At 46.1% G+C, this 14,780-nt stretch overlaps 1 protein-coding gene across 1 annotated transcript in view; it reads right to left on the bottom strand.

The window, feature by feature from the left end:
- Window positions 1-2,294: 2,294 nt before the first annotated feature.
- The window catches only part of LOC144157997 (uncharacterized), a 30,356-nt gene continuing 17,870 nt past the window's right edge, over window positions 2,295-14,780 (bottom strand). The window contains exon 6 of the mRNA XM_077688692.1: window positions 2,295-2,532. Within this exon, the coding sequence (XP_077544818.1) occupies window positions 2,482-2,532 (51 nt within the window). The 3' untranslated portion in view covers window positions 2,295-2,481. The remainder of the gene's footprint in view (window positions 2,533-14,780) is intronic.

Below are 14,780 nucleotides of genomic sequence, written 5' to 3'. Positions count from 1 at the left end.
TATGCGAACGCGGAAAAATTGAACTGAATCCTACGTCCAAAGAGGTGTACACTAAAAAGTCTTGCTGTCCCCTTTACACACGGGTTAGGAAAAACCCTGAAATTAGTTTTTGGACAACTCTATGGGCAGCATTTCCAAGTAAAAACATTGTGGGTTAACAATGTACAGGCTGCGCAGTAATTGATGAATCTGTAAAAACCGCCTTTTTCCAGTATACTCATTCTCCCTGACACGTGGATGTTCTGGAAAAATCTACCAGAACAGTGTTTAGATACCTGCGCAGTTACCTATTCCAACAAAATGCAGTTCAATATCTGAACTGGCGTGCGATAAAAACTTTTAAAGAGCACACAAACCAGCATAAGTTCCTCTATACATTTACTTTATTCTCACATTTCCCTATTATTACTGTTTGTTAGTCAGCAGGCGACACAAATCCCGTTTTACGTGCATTCGCGATTCGGGATGTAATGCGGGAAGTTGTGTGGCGTGGCGATACCTGTTTTAGCGATTTTGCAATTTTCTTCGTAAACAAGCAACTGCCGCTGGTGGTGCGATTGGTATTTATGTGTTCACGGCACACTAACTTAACAATGTAGAAAACTCACATTTACGTTTTAGGGATTTTTATTGAAACTTAAGAGGAATGGAGTTCAATGCTAGCACACAGTCATGGGGCTGCCCGTTCTTCTTCTGCACGAGCATATTGATTGAGAGCAGGCGAGAATTGTGTAACGTTTACACTTTCACTGTCGTCTAATTACGACAAGTAAATAAAACTCGGTGAAACTCCACAGATTTATTACTGGTTATTTGTCACATACGTCCTTCAGTTAAACAAAAAAAAACACTAGCGACTGCTACATTCCCTTCTGCGAAATTTGTGTGCAGCGCGAACTGCAGTCTTCTCGGTCTCAGAAGTGATCGCGTGATCAGCGAACGCACGGCGGCGCGCGCTGCTCGGCCGTTATCTCGATCACAGCGCGTTGATGCCGCCCAGCATGTTGTTGCAAATCGTGCTTGAACCTCCCGCGCAAATGTCACGGGGTTCTGTTTAGCGTTGAACGGTGGAGGAATGTGGCGAACGTGTGAGTCGAATGTGCGAGGAATGCTTGAATGTGGAGCCAGTGAGAGAGATGACGCCATAGCCTCACGTTCCAACCTCTCCCTCACACTTTCGCCAGAAGATTATTCGCCGTTTTCTTTGTGTCTCCTCTAGCTAGGTTACAACGCTGTCGCCATCGCCGCCCCTAAGCCACAGTAGCGCCCCCCAAAGTGCTGTGAACTAGCGTCACAGACGTTTCTGCAGCCATTCACCTCCCGTAGATGCCCATAATTTGACACCAGGCGATTGAGCTGTGACATTTCAATTTTCACAGTGAACTGACCAATTAGGACATGTAAATAAAAACCGGAGTTATAATACAGTTGTCTTTGCGGCTAATTTTCATATAATCGTTGTTGGGAGCGTTTTGATAAACCAATAGCTGCAGCTGCTTTGTGCAGAACATTTGTGCGAACTTTGGCTCTTGCGAAAGCCTTCCTGCAGACGCAAAGCGAAAATGCACTGAACCTGAGCCCTATAAACTTTAATGTAGAACACTGCCAACAGGTCGACGCCAAAAAAAGCTCGATAAAATATGTTTTATTTAGGTTCGTAAGGTAATTCTCCAAAGTTCCCGTAGACATATTATGAAAGTGCAACTAATAATAGACGTGTTCATACATTTCTCGACAACTCACTGTACGAGAATGAATCTGGGGCGCACATAGGGTTCATGGTTTCAGACGCTTGCGAGTGTCGGAGTCTATGGCCATCCTGTGACCCTTGTTCTCGGAAAGGTCTTAGATTTTCATAAAACAACGGTAGGTTTTTGTGCCGTAAGCAAGTAAATAAAGCCAAATATTGTGCCTCACGCTAACGTCACTGAGGAGGTGTTAACTTACAGGTGTCGCTATCCTCGAATACCTCGCACTAGCTCCAATTTAGTGAGGACTTTATAATAGCAGTCATATGGGAGAGCTGAGAAAAGGGTGACAAAAAAATGTGCAAAAAGGAGAGGAAGAACCAGTGCCGGCGCCTAACTACCATATGCAGGGTGTTGTTGCTCCCGCAAAATGTTTCTAAGCATTATTTCGAGAGATTTCGACGGCTTCAGCCCATGCGCACACATTTCGGTTACTTACAAACTTTCTTCAAGAAACGCATTTTATAGCCCGTTTCACTAACGAGTGTTATTTTTGAATCGAAAGAGGAGGGAAACCGAATTAGTCAGAACCATTTTTGTCAATTACCAGTATTTGCACTAAGTGTAACTGCGAGCAGTTTTTATTTCCCAAAATTTCTTCCTAGATTTTGATGTTGAATTTGTAAATTTTATACTTTAAGCACGAGTTAGGTGTACAGTTGAACAAGAGTTCTTCGGTTCTGTCCGTTCCCTCGATTTCAGTTTTGCTGGGCTGTTGGGGATCGCAGCTTCCTCACTCGTCCTCACCGCCACCTTCCTTCAAAAATTTTTTCGACAGGCAATCCTGCAAAAAAGGAAAGTTTTGTTGCGTGCTGTGTGTGGCTCATGAAGTAACGCTGATAGCATTTTCCTCCCATATAGACCACATTCATTACCGCTCTCTAATTTTCAAGAGAAAGCATGCTTGCTGGAACCTTTGGTGTCTTTTAGTGATCCTAAATACAATTTATATACAATAGCTCTGAGAATTCATGTTTTTATCAAGGGTGCGTTCGATACTGGCAATGAAAGTTGGTTTCGCTGAATGGATCGAACATTGACAAACTGCACTCAATGTCATGAGTGGGATTCCCAAATATACCGTGGGTGTTTTTTCTGATGGAGGCGAAAAGTGAGGTGGACTGTACGTAATCGTTCAAACTTATCTTTACCCCTCCACAGAATAACATTGGCGTTTGAAATCCAAGTTTTTGTAAGCTTGGGTACAGAGCAGGACTATATTTAGTGCTTCAGGAAGGCGGCTACGATTACAGGTAAACCTGGATATAACGAGGTTGACAAAAATTCGCAACTTTTCCTTACATGCAGGTTTATACTTAAGGCTTGCTTGAATGAAGCAGAAAAGAAACCGAAATTCCGTACATTCGACCTTGTGAAGTCCCCCTAAAGGATTTATTTGACAGGGAAAAACTGCGTTATTTGTGCCTCCTGCTTTCCCACGAGCTTAGTCACTACACGGCACTCCACAAAAGCAGGGTCACTTACCCCGTATTCACAACGTAACTTAAAGATCACTTTGGCCGTTTGACACTTTTGGCTGCCTTAACCAATTTCAAGGACCAAGCTTGTACAGAAATGGCGCCTTTTCATGAACGTGATGCTCTTTTGCGCACTCAAATTTGTTCACAGAGTGGCAGCTGGGATACTCTGCCGGGCAGTGACGTTCTTTCTCGCCGCGGAGACAGTATTTAAAATTGCGAGCTTGTCCTGGAAAGACAACGCTTTTCGTTTTCTTCAGTCATAACCGGCGAACAGACACCACGGTTGGCAGTGGAGACGCGTGACTACGCGCCTATAGGCAAGCCTAGTACCTAACCAACACCGCACACACACTGGAAACGCACGTTTGTTTGCGGTGTGGGCGAAGTTCGCTAAATTAGTGAGTTTCTCCAGCCGATTTTTCAGAAAAAGTATAAAAAACAGTGGCTCATAAGCTTCGCGAATTCGTTACATTAAGGTTAACCGCCTCAATGCGTTCGTTACATAGAGGTCGGGAGCACATGGGTGTCAATGGGGCTGGAAATGTAGAATTGAAAAACTTCGTTAAATCCAGGAATTCGTTTCATAGAGGTTCATTACGCCTAACTGTATCTGAGAAACGTAACAAAAGCTACTGTCTGTCGTATGTTTATTTGCATTCCTTTGAATAAAATGCTGCTTAAGATAAAACTCACATTTAAAAAACGACAAATAAAAACTCACATGTAAAAAACATGTAACAACGACATCTGCTCCTTTCGTAGCAAATGTCGACAAGAGACAGTAGTCTTGGTCGAGATTTGCCAAGCGAATGTCTCCCTGTGCTTCCCCGCTCACCTCTCGTGCTGTTGCCCTTCCTTGGCACTCCTCCCAAGGTAAACACGGAAAAGGTTTGCTCAAATCAAGTTAAATTTACCGCGTTACATTGCTCCAACCCGGGTGCCTCGATGACATCGCTGCCGTATGGCGAAGACGCGCGTGAATTGAGGCACGCAACTACAAAGTTTATAAAACGCCGTTGTCCTACTCCACCCACGTTCCAAGCGGAACATGGAACCAATCTAGTGGAACCTTTTTTTACAGTTTCCGTGTGATTTCTTAAAATTCCTCAAGAAGTTGTAGCGGCGCGGGCGACAGCAGGCGATAGAATGAATTTCTTTTTGTGCAGTGGGTGTATTTTATTAGCTATCCCAATAATCAAGCATCCAGAATTTTTTTTATAGGAACATTATAAATATTACTTATGTATAATTTCTACCCCATATTTGCCTAACGTTTTGTTTTCTTCAACAATTTTGACAAGTATGAACATTGCCACCGGACTTGGACGTTTACATTTGGTTGTGGGTATACAAACCTACTGTGCAGATTTTGTTTCACTTTGGCCGCGTGGCTGAATCGAGTCACAGACAGACAGACACGCATACAGACAGACCGAAATTTCTTCGTCTAAGTAGCCCATGAAAGACTATTGTTTTTGATATCCAACTTAAATCATTTCTGACTTTACAAACATCATGCAACCATTTTTCGCTGCTCCTGTATGCCACAGAGGAGGCGACTGGCACTTGGCTGAAACGAAACCACAATTTGGAGGAACTGTCCATTACCATCGACCCTACTTTGACGTAGGAAGAAACAAACTAGCTTGGAGCATTGAAAAGACTCCAAGAAGAAGTTGCATAAGGTGTCATAAAACAAAGTAAGAAAATGACAAAACGAAAAATGCTGCAGTGGCATAAATTGAAGCGACAACGATAGGGGAACGCGAATATTTCCAAGATCACTGAATGAAAAGAAAATGTGGCGGTAAACCAACGTGAATGGAGACAAGATACGAGAGACACACCTCTTTAGCGCCACGTTTTCTTTTCATCTAAGTATGAACCAACTCGGTCAGCAACAAGTTCTCCTATTTGTAAAAGCAATTCCAACACCAAACGAACAAACTCAGAAGCGATTGTGCTCTCAAGTGCGGTACCGATTCTGGCCATCTATGGCTGTCTACGTTTGCACGTTCACGCACCCCTCTCCAAATCCAACTTTCTTCGGCCGTGCTCAATGGCGCAAACGAATAAACCTTGGCTTCACAATGCGAGGACGCAATTTTTATTCCAACCACGATACGCGCTTTTTTCTTCCCTTCACCCACGATCGTCAGAGAAAGTTGGTATTTACGCAGTGCATTTTGGGTTGGACTACAGACGACATCAGTGGTCGGGTTTGTGCATATTAAGACAGATCTAACAGGTGTAAGCGCGTAACTGCATATAACATGATAAGTAGGCGTACGTCTTAATTGTTAAACGCAAAAGTGTAACTAGCCTCTTCTTTCATGATTTCGGCGTGACCACGGGACGGTTGCGGACTTAATCCTTCTTACTACAGCAGAAACAACAACGCAGCGATTTTTCCGTACCACAGGGTATACGTTTAGCATTAAATCATAGATCGCCAATTGGTAGCCGTTGCTTGGAAGGGTGAGTTTGACACTGCTTTGAACGTCATTCACATTAGCGTTAGGCGACTAAACGTAGGCCTAAAAGGGTAATGGGCTAACGTAGTCTTAGTGACGAAGAGACGAAGTAAAGGGCGCAAGAAAAAGAAAAGGATGGTCTTGCTTTCACGTTTGCAATCTTTAGCGTCTAGCCCTCTCCAATCATTTTAATGGGGAAACCATAAAAAAACTGCCTCTTCCAGGTGAAATAAGGTCCATGTTTTTCGTCGCTGAAACGCGGTTTACATGCCCGGCTTCTGTGCGCTGTTAAGGCCTGAATACATGGAGCGAACTTTCGCAACGAAGTTCGCCCGGCGGAAAATCCGCCGCGGCGCAGTCATGCGCAGTGCGGAGTGTTCGTCGGGCTGCGCTACACGGGGCGAAGACACGGCGTCCGCCGCTGCCTCACCGCTGGGTCGCTGTCAGTGTGGCTAGATGCATAGAGTTTCTCAATAACTATTGAGAAACTCTATGGCTAGATGAGCCGAATGCTGCGAAATGAAGTGCATTACAAGCAAAAACTCTCGATACCACTACAACTTTTCTAAAATTATGGAACACTAAAAAAAAGCGTAAAATTATTGTTTAAAAATAGTTTGTAATCTTGTTGTTGTGTTGCCGATATGCCTGTGCCACCGCAGTTGAAGGAAGCGGCGATCTGAATGTGGTCTGGCTACACTGGGCGCAAATCGTCTGCACTTCATCGTTTGCTCCAGCAACACGGGAAGCTTTTGTCACTACCTCCGCTGAATGGTTACGGTAATTGAATTCTATCCGGGCAGCTTTCGACGACGACAGTGTACCAAGCGCGCGACCGGCTTGAACGGTGAACATCACGCCCAGCCATAGAGATAATATCGCCCAGCAGACGACGCAGACAAGCGGAGCAGGCGGAAATGGGGCGAGGGGCGAGACCTCCTGATTGGCTAGTTTTGGTACGCTGTTTGTTTGCCGCTTCCGGTGCCATCGACGCCGGGTGAACTTATCTGTCCTCGGCAGATCGGTGGCAGACGACGTTTTAAGTGCGAATGCACTTTATAAGCGACCCCAAACCTTCCACCGCCGGCGGCGGCGGCGGCGGCGTCGGCGGCGGCGGCGGCGTGCGCAGTCCTCCTCTCTATATAAAAAAAAACAGCATCCGGCGCCAGGTTTCGATCCGAGGACTGTGCGGGCGCAGCGCGACGCTCTACCGACTAAGCCACGGACGCGACGCTGATATCAATGTTAGTAACGCACCTTATATCTTTAACGCATTCAAACTACGTCGTCAGCGGCGTGCGTTGGCGACTCAGCGGCGTTATAGCGGCTTGATAACTGCGTGGTGTACACGTGATACTACAAACCCGATGGAAGAGATGGAAGAGAAGGCGGCGAGGCGGTGGGCTGCGGGGGCCGAGCGCAAGCGCCGCAAGCGGGCCGACAACCGTGCATTCGCACTTTCACATTCTCCCCCTCGGGGAAATGCGGGGGAATTTTTTTCCCACCGCCGCGCGTCGGGCGGACGCCGCCGGGCGTTGTTCGTCGACTTTTCGTCGCATATTCGCTCCATGTATTCCGGCCTTTACGCGTGTAGTGGCATTATTACGCTGGACATCTCGCCCCTTGTGGAATCCTGTCCTGGCATCACTCGACTTTAGGCAAAACACTACCCCGACTGGGTTCTTGCTTACGAGGGGGAGTTCCGCCGTTCAGCAGGCATCAGCATAAATTGACCTCCTTGTGGGCCTTCGCTTCAATTGGTTCCCTCTTCTTCCCGTGTTCTATCTAGACCCTGCGCAATCCTTTTCAATAAAGTTAATTTTTTCTACGTGTTTCCTTCGGTCGGGTCCGCTCAGCATTGCCCAGATGCGAAGAATACGAATATATCCTCTAACAAAATGGCTCTGCCGCTTAAAGCGAAGCTCACTGGTGGTGTATGTCGGGTCAAAAATTCAGCTCAGGAAAGTCAACTTTTTCTAGCTCTGATTATGGTGGCTAGCATGGTGGCTAGCATGGTGGCTTATGGTGGCTTACTTCGGAGGATGGTTAGCTCACCCCTAATTAGGTGTTTGGGCGGCATGTGGAATATGTGCGGTTCTTAAGAACCGCACATATTCCACATGGCCCCCGAACGTGGGTGTCGTCTTCACATAAATTCGAGGTTGCTAGCTCACCGAGAACAATGCCGAGCCTTTGGTGCCCATGGTGTCCGCGGGCATTTGCGGTGAGGACAGGGGTTCCCGATCTTTTATCGGTATGATCAATCGACCGCAGATGTGGTTCAGGATATCTAGCTCGGCGGGGTATGCGTTTCTGCGAACACAGGCCCATACGCTTGGTCCAGAATATTACTCGGACGAAATGGCTCACGCCAGTTGCTTGCAGGCAGAGAGTCTATGGTGCCCTATACAGGCGTCACGGCTAAAGTGTAAACGTTCCTACACGTACCAAATAGTACGTCCGAACGATTCATGCTTTGTGTTCTCCAAGCAGCCGCAGTCGTGCCTCACTTGCGGGGAGGGAGGTACGTAGGCCTTGTTCCAAAATGACGGCGGGTCGCCTTCCATAATTATAGCTCCGTTACCGCGCAGTTGCGCCGGCGGCGCCGGTGAAGTGTCCCACATGCATCGGACTGTGCACCTGACACTACCGAACCAGGGTGCCGTGTTTGGGAGTTCGCAAACTCGCGCGGTACGTCCGCCGTTACTGCGCTTCGAGTTCGAGGCGGAGTGTTTGCCGATCCAACGCCTGACAAAGATCGAGGGGGGACATAGAAGGTTAGTCTTCTTTCGCTTCGGGAGGAAGATGGAGCAATGCTATCGTTGTGCCCGCGCTTCCGGAGTGCCTGCGTTTGATGCCGTGAAGACTCCACTCGTGATTGCGTTTAGGCAGTCTGAGCTTTGCGCGTCTCATCAGTAGGCCCGTTGAAGCGAGAGACCGCCAGCCGTTGGAAGAGACGAAAGAGGCGCGGGAGACGCCGAGTGAGACCGGAGAGCCGGTCTGGGACCTGGTGACATCGGCTCAGTGTTGTACGGAACGGCGTTCCAAGGAGCGGCGTTCCTGGAACCAGTTTCTTTTTGGAGGAACGGAGGAACGTCACCGTTCCATTAAGGGTCGGTGGAACTGCAACGGTGGCTCGATAGGTTTTTGAAGGAACGGCCGAAACGGGGTTCCCTCTGCAAACGTTACATCGCTAGGAATTGGCTGTTTTGGATGCCAAAGCTCGAGTACAAAAAACCCCAAGCCGCTACTCTGTTTCTCTTCCCATAAGCTGGCAAATTTCCCCTCCCTTCAGCGGATCGTGTTTCCTCGAAGGTCAAAGGCAGAAGAATAACCACGCAGCGGGCCGCAGATTGTGCTTGCTTTCATGCCGGTTGAGCTTACGTGGTGTTCGACGGTTGAATAGCGCAGCCGTGAAAATTATTTCCCCCTTTAATCGTTTGTATGAGGAGGCCAGGATGCGCGTCCGGCCGATAGAATTGTTCCCTGCCGGGAAAAGGTTTCTAAGTCCGAGCGGCGCTGCAGGTACCTTGTAAAACTACCGTTAATTGTCAGGGATAATGACAGCATTAGTGCGCGCGAGCCGCGGGTGCGTTGTTGTCGAGGGAGTTGCTCTCGCTGTGATGTCCTTCGACGGGTCACCGGGTCACTGGAAATTGTTCGGAATTGCAGGTTTGGACCTTTCAAAGGAAAGCGCGAGCTCGTTGTTGTCAGTTGCGCAATCCAAACGTTTAAGCTATCATGGACCCCAAACTGTTCTATGCGAGACAAGGCGACCAACGACCTAAAGACAGTGCTGTCTGTGGTGACCGAGCGATCCAGCGCAGATTTTGCCACCTCGTCCGTGCCCGAGAATTTCTTTTCCTTTGGGCAGCAAACCCTTCCTGCCGAGGCACAGGATGAGCTGTCGCGGTACCTGCTGGTACCGGATGAGTACAGGCTGTCGGAGATGAAGAACTTCGAGTGACTGAACCAACTCTTTGTTAAGTACAACACGTCAGTACCCCCAAGCGTCTCCGGGGAACTATAGCGAGCCCCAACATTGCATGTCAGTGAACTTTAGTAGAAGAAACACTAGGGTCGGACCCCAACCCCATCAAACTTCTCAAATTAACCTGCCACAAATCAGCATACATATTGACACTCATCTTTCAGCAATCGCTTGATACGGGCTGTGTACGGGAGGATTGGAAATATGCTCATGTTAAACCTCTATTCAAATCTGGCGAAAAGTCCTCTCCTAACAATTACCGGCCTATCTCGTTAACGTGTATTTCTTGCAAGCTACTAGAGCATATTCTGCACTCACACATTATAGCGCACGCAAACAGAAACAATTTACTCATCGAGAACCAACATGATTTTCGCAGCAAGCACTCCTGCAATACCCAACTATTTGAACTGTTAACTGACCTCCATAAATCCATGCATAACTCTGTTCCTACTGACGCAATCTTTATAGATCTTTCTAAGGCATTCGATCACGTACAACACAAACGTTTATTAGCCAAAGTCCGTAACCTTCAACTTGACGAAAAAACGACACAATAGATTTCGGAGTTCCTATGCAACCGACACCAAACAGTAAAATTCAACAATATAATTTCCAGAAAAAGCCCGATCAAACCAGGTGTTCCTCTGGGATCTGTACTTGGCCCTTTATTATTCTTGGTTTATATTAGCGACATCGGATCTAACATTGCCTCTTCAATACGTCTATTCGCGGACGACTGTGTCGTATATAGGGAAATAACCGAACCAACCGACGTTTCTACCCTACAGTCAGACCTAATGAAACTGGCGGAGTGGTGCCGATTGTGGCAAATGGAAATTAACATTGGAAAAACCAAACACATCAGATTTTCTTCCGGTACAAAAAACCCTCCTCCCACATATGCAATTAATGACAGCATAGTTGAGACGGCGTCATCAATAAAATACCTTGGCATTTTTCTAAGCTATGATTTAACATGGAACGCTCATCTTGAGTACATTACTGATAAATCCTTTAAAAAACTCGGTCTACTGAAGCGTCGTCTTAAGTGCGCAAACGCGGACACTAAACTTCGGGCGTATAAAGCTTTGATTAGGCCTTCCTTGGAGTAAGCGTCAACTATCTGGCACCCTCATACGGCAATATTGACTCATATGCTGGAATCAGTACAAAATAAAGCAGCCAGGTTCATCTGTTCTTGTTACTCTAGTTATCAAAGCGTCTCATTACTAAAGCATAATTTGAACCTTCATTCTATTGCCATGCGCAGAAAGTTGTCTCGCCTTTCCTTTTTTCACTCTTTGTATAATAGTGACACAACTTTTTCCCGAAGCTTCATTCACCCTGCTCCTTACGTATCTGCTCGAATCGACCATGCGCATAAGATTAAACCAATATTTTTGCGCACTAACAAATACCAGTTGTCACCTCTTTCTTTGTGTATAAACGAATGGAATGCCCTACCTTCAGCCATACTCTCCCTCACTGATCGATCGCATTTCAAATCTGCTTTATTGTCTTATTTAGAAGCCGGTGAAGATATGTAGCGATTCTTTTCGTGTAAGGTGTATTACGCGTGGTGACAATGCGTGCTCGCTTCTTTTCAAGTTTATTACATGCTGTTTTGACTCACCCCTTTGTTCCAGTTCCCTCACCAAATGTATAGTTGACAATGTTGTACCCGGTTTTTGTATCCCCTCTCATGTAATGTTCTCTGGGCTTTTAAGGTATATAAATAAATAAATAAATAAATAATCACAATTGGGCGGCCAAACAACTAAGAGGCGACACATTGCACTGCTCGCGTGGTAGACTGGGATCGTTTTAGAGAACACCGTAAAGGGGTCAATGCCACCCTCGAAACTGCAGAAGATGGAGAAGATGTACCAAGTTACGACAGCCTAGTGCAGGGTATTCTCGACGACGTCCAGAAATGTACTGAAACCATCCTTATCAATTCGATGAGACCAGAAGCCGACTTACGGCTAATCCGTCTATGGAGGACGCGTATAAAGTTAATTAAAAGATGGAAAAAACATAAGAATAATGCCCGACTTCAAATGAGGATACGAAATATTACAAGGCAAGCGGAGGACCATGCGAACAAATTACAACGTGATCGATGGCATAATATCTGCGAGCAAATGAAAGGAAGCCTCGGTCTCCGCAAAACATGGAGCCTCCTGAAGCACCTCTTTAATCCCAACTCAAGTAAAATGGTCACGGATCGCAACATGGCCAGAATTTAAACCTTTAATTTAAACGGCTTTAAACCTCAGCAAAAAAATCGTCCAGTGAGCATTCAAAGCCCTTAGTGCAAAACCAGTCAGTTTCCAGATTACGGTGTACCCACAATGAGCTGTCAATCATTTTTTTTTCGATCTCATAAAAACCCATCCTCAGACTCGAGCCACGGCATTTGCGGCGCATGGCATCGCGAAACAGTCGTTTCGTTCCGTCACTCCCGCACGCCCCCCTATAAAAGTGGTCACTGCCACGGCTGCTTTTATGGGCGGTGACTGCAGCCTATGCACTGCTTCGTCAAATTGGAGAAGGGGTTGCCCGCGCTAGGCAAGAAATTGAAACACCCAAAGCTCACTGCCCTTTTGCACATTAATAAAGTTTTGCTTCACTTAATACATTTCGCTTTGACTCCTAGCAGCTGTGGCGAAAGCAAAGTGCAAATGCTTCAGCTTTTCTGCAGTGGCCGCTTATATCGAAATACCGCTTATGACGAAATTATAGCCCTTTCCGCTGACTTCGTTATAACGAGGGATTACTGTACGTAGTTCTATGTGAGTTTTAAATTTCGCACTTTATTTCGCCTCAGAAATCCGACACCATATTTTAATTTTAAAAATGAAACGTAACGTTATTGTAACGACAGGTTACAATGTCTGAAGTGTAACCGGAACGCGTTCCTTTCGCAATAAAAGAACTTGTAACGGGAACTCGTTCCAAAATTGGCAAGGAACAAGCGACGGGCTTTCGTTCCTGCTTTTGAGGAACGTGTACAACACTGCATCTGCGGAATAGCGCGGGCGTAGCGGACCATGTATCTGAGGTGGGCCCGTTGCTTTCGAGCGCCGCGAGTGCCTCCCGTTCACGACCACGACCGGACGGTGTGATTTGTGAACGCCGTCGAGCTTCGTGCTCGCACGCTTTGGGAGTACCCAAATAAACGGCTGTTCTTTGGCACTACTGTCAACTGTGTTCGTGAATCAGCGAACTCCGCTGGGCTTCCGGGAATGCGAAGGCACGTGCAGTTGACGCGCAGGGAGGTACCGTGGTGGGCTACGCTGGAGAACTGGCTAGGTCGCCCCTAAGAACGCCACATATAATCAGTGTTGTACACGTTCCTCTAAAATAAGAATGAAAGCTCGTTCCTCGTTCCTTGCCAATTTTGAAACGAGTTCCCGTTACAAGTTTCTTTATTGCGAAAAAACGCGTTCCAGTTCCACTTCGAAAATTGGAACGTGTCGTTACATTAACGTTACAATTAGGTTTTTAAATGTAAACATAGTGTCGGATAATCCTGGGTCGAAATTAAGAGAGGCATTTTAAACTCACATCAAACTACTTATATTATACGAACATTAACACCACCGGCAGCAGATTATCTGGAGATAAAGATAATCAAAAGAAACGCTCCTAGGCGAATTTTTTTTCAGGGAGCGCCGGACAAACTCCAGACGGCTCGAGGACATTTCGGTGCAGGATATTTCAGTGCGGAAATTTCGTTGTACGGACACATCGTTGTACGGACATATCGGTGTACGGGCGCTTCGGTGCACGGACATTTCGGTGTACGGACATTTCGGCGACCAGATTATCCGGTGCTTGCCTCTTTGCGACAGCCGTTATATTTTTATTTCCGGTTAACGTGGATTATGGACAACAATCTGGAGCAGTGAATTTATTTTTTTGATTGATGCCATGTTCGATCTTTGCCAGGTATTTTTATAAATTCTACATTTACATATTTTTGTTTAATACCTCTTCCTGGAGACACCTGTTATGCAGCCGATTGAATTCTTTAGCACACGTTTTTTTTAATTTATGACAGGTTGTTAATTTACATTCGCTCTTTTTAGCTAAGTCAATTAACTGGTGTTTACGATGGTCTACAACCTCTTTTGTATTTTTTTTTAATTACACACCCTCAAATTACAGAAATTACATGCACACTTTTAATATCCAAAAAGTAAGAAACATTAGCTAGCCCCTCAGAATGAAGAAAACCTTATGAAGAGTGTTACGTAGGCTGGGATGCCTTGCTAAAATGTATTCGGGAACACTGGTCTAGGATATTGTCTGGGAGGAAAAAACGGGCGTTTTGGTAAACAGCCGCAGGTTCTAATGTCCTAAATGCTGATTAAGCGCGTACCGGTTGTGCATTCAAATCTCACCGATTGTGTTCATGACAACCAACCTTCGTTTAATGTTTACAAGCCTACATTTACCACATTTTAATTCTTTGTCCTAGCAGCACCTACTCCAGACTTTACACTTGAATCTCGACCAGATATCATTTTCAGCCATATTATTTTCGGTTTCCCCTGAAAATCCTACTGGCGTGGTGGAGTTAACGGTCTCCGAAGTGTCACCGCAGTGATTTTTTATTTTTTATTTAGAACATACCGCTAGCCTCTTAGTGGAGGCTTTTGCAGGAATCGGGTGATACATTGAGAACAATGACATAGCACACTTCACGTTTAAAACAGAGAAGAAGCTTTACATTCACCATGGGCGCACGTAACCTCTATAATGTGACACAAAAAGCCACCAAAAAAGCCGCTGAGAACACAATGGCCACCATCGTTTGCTGGCTACGCCCTTCCGCGAATCGCGGTCATACCGACGGCGCCCCCACTACAGGAATCGCTCTTTCTGCGCATTCAGTCGCCCCCTTGGGAGTTAACTCATCAAGTCGCGCATATCATGGAAACAACAGGTATACATCGCTTCCTCCCATTATAAGGACTAAAAAAATGAATAGGCTAGTGTGACAAGAGCGGCAACAGTCGTCTTCAAGTTTTCGAAGTCCAGTCGACGCAATGGTGAAGCACAAGTGACACCCCTC

This window comes from Haemaphysalis longicornis, unplaced genomic scaffold (genome assembly GCF_048455015.1).
Source record: "Haemaphysalis longicornis isolate Haplotype H1 unplaced genomic scaffold, Haemaphysalis longicornis Haplotype H1 scaffold_10, whole genome shotgun sequence".
NCBI classification, from domain to species: Eukaryota; Metazoa; Arthropoda; class Arachnida; order Ixodida; family Ixodidae; genus Haemaphysalis; species Haemaphysalis longicornis.
Note: the sequence above shows the minus strand (reverse complement) of the source record. Positions and strands in the feature narration are given on the sequence as shown.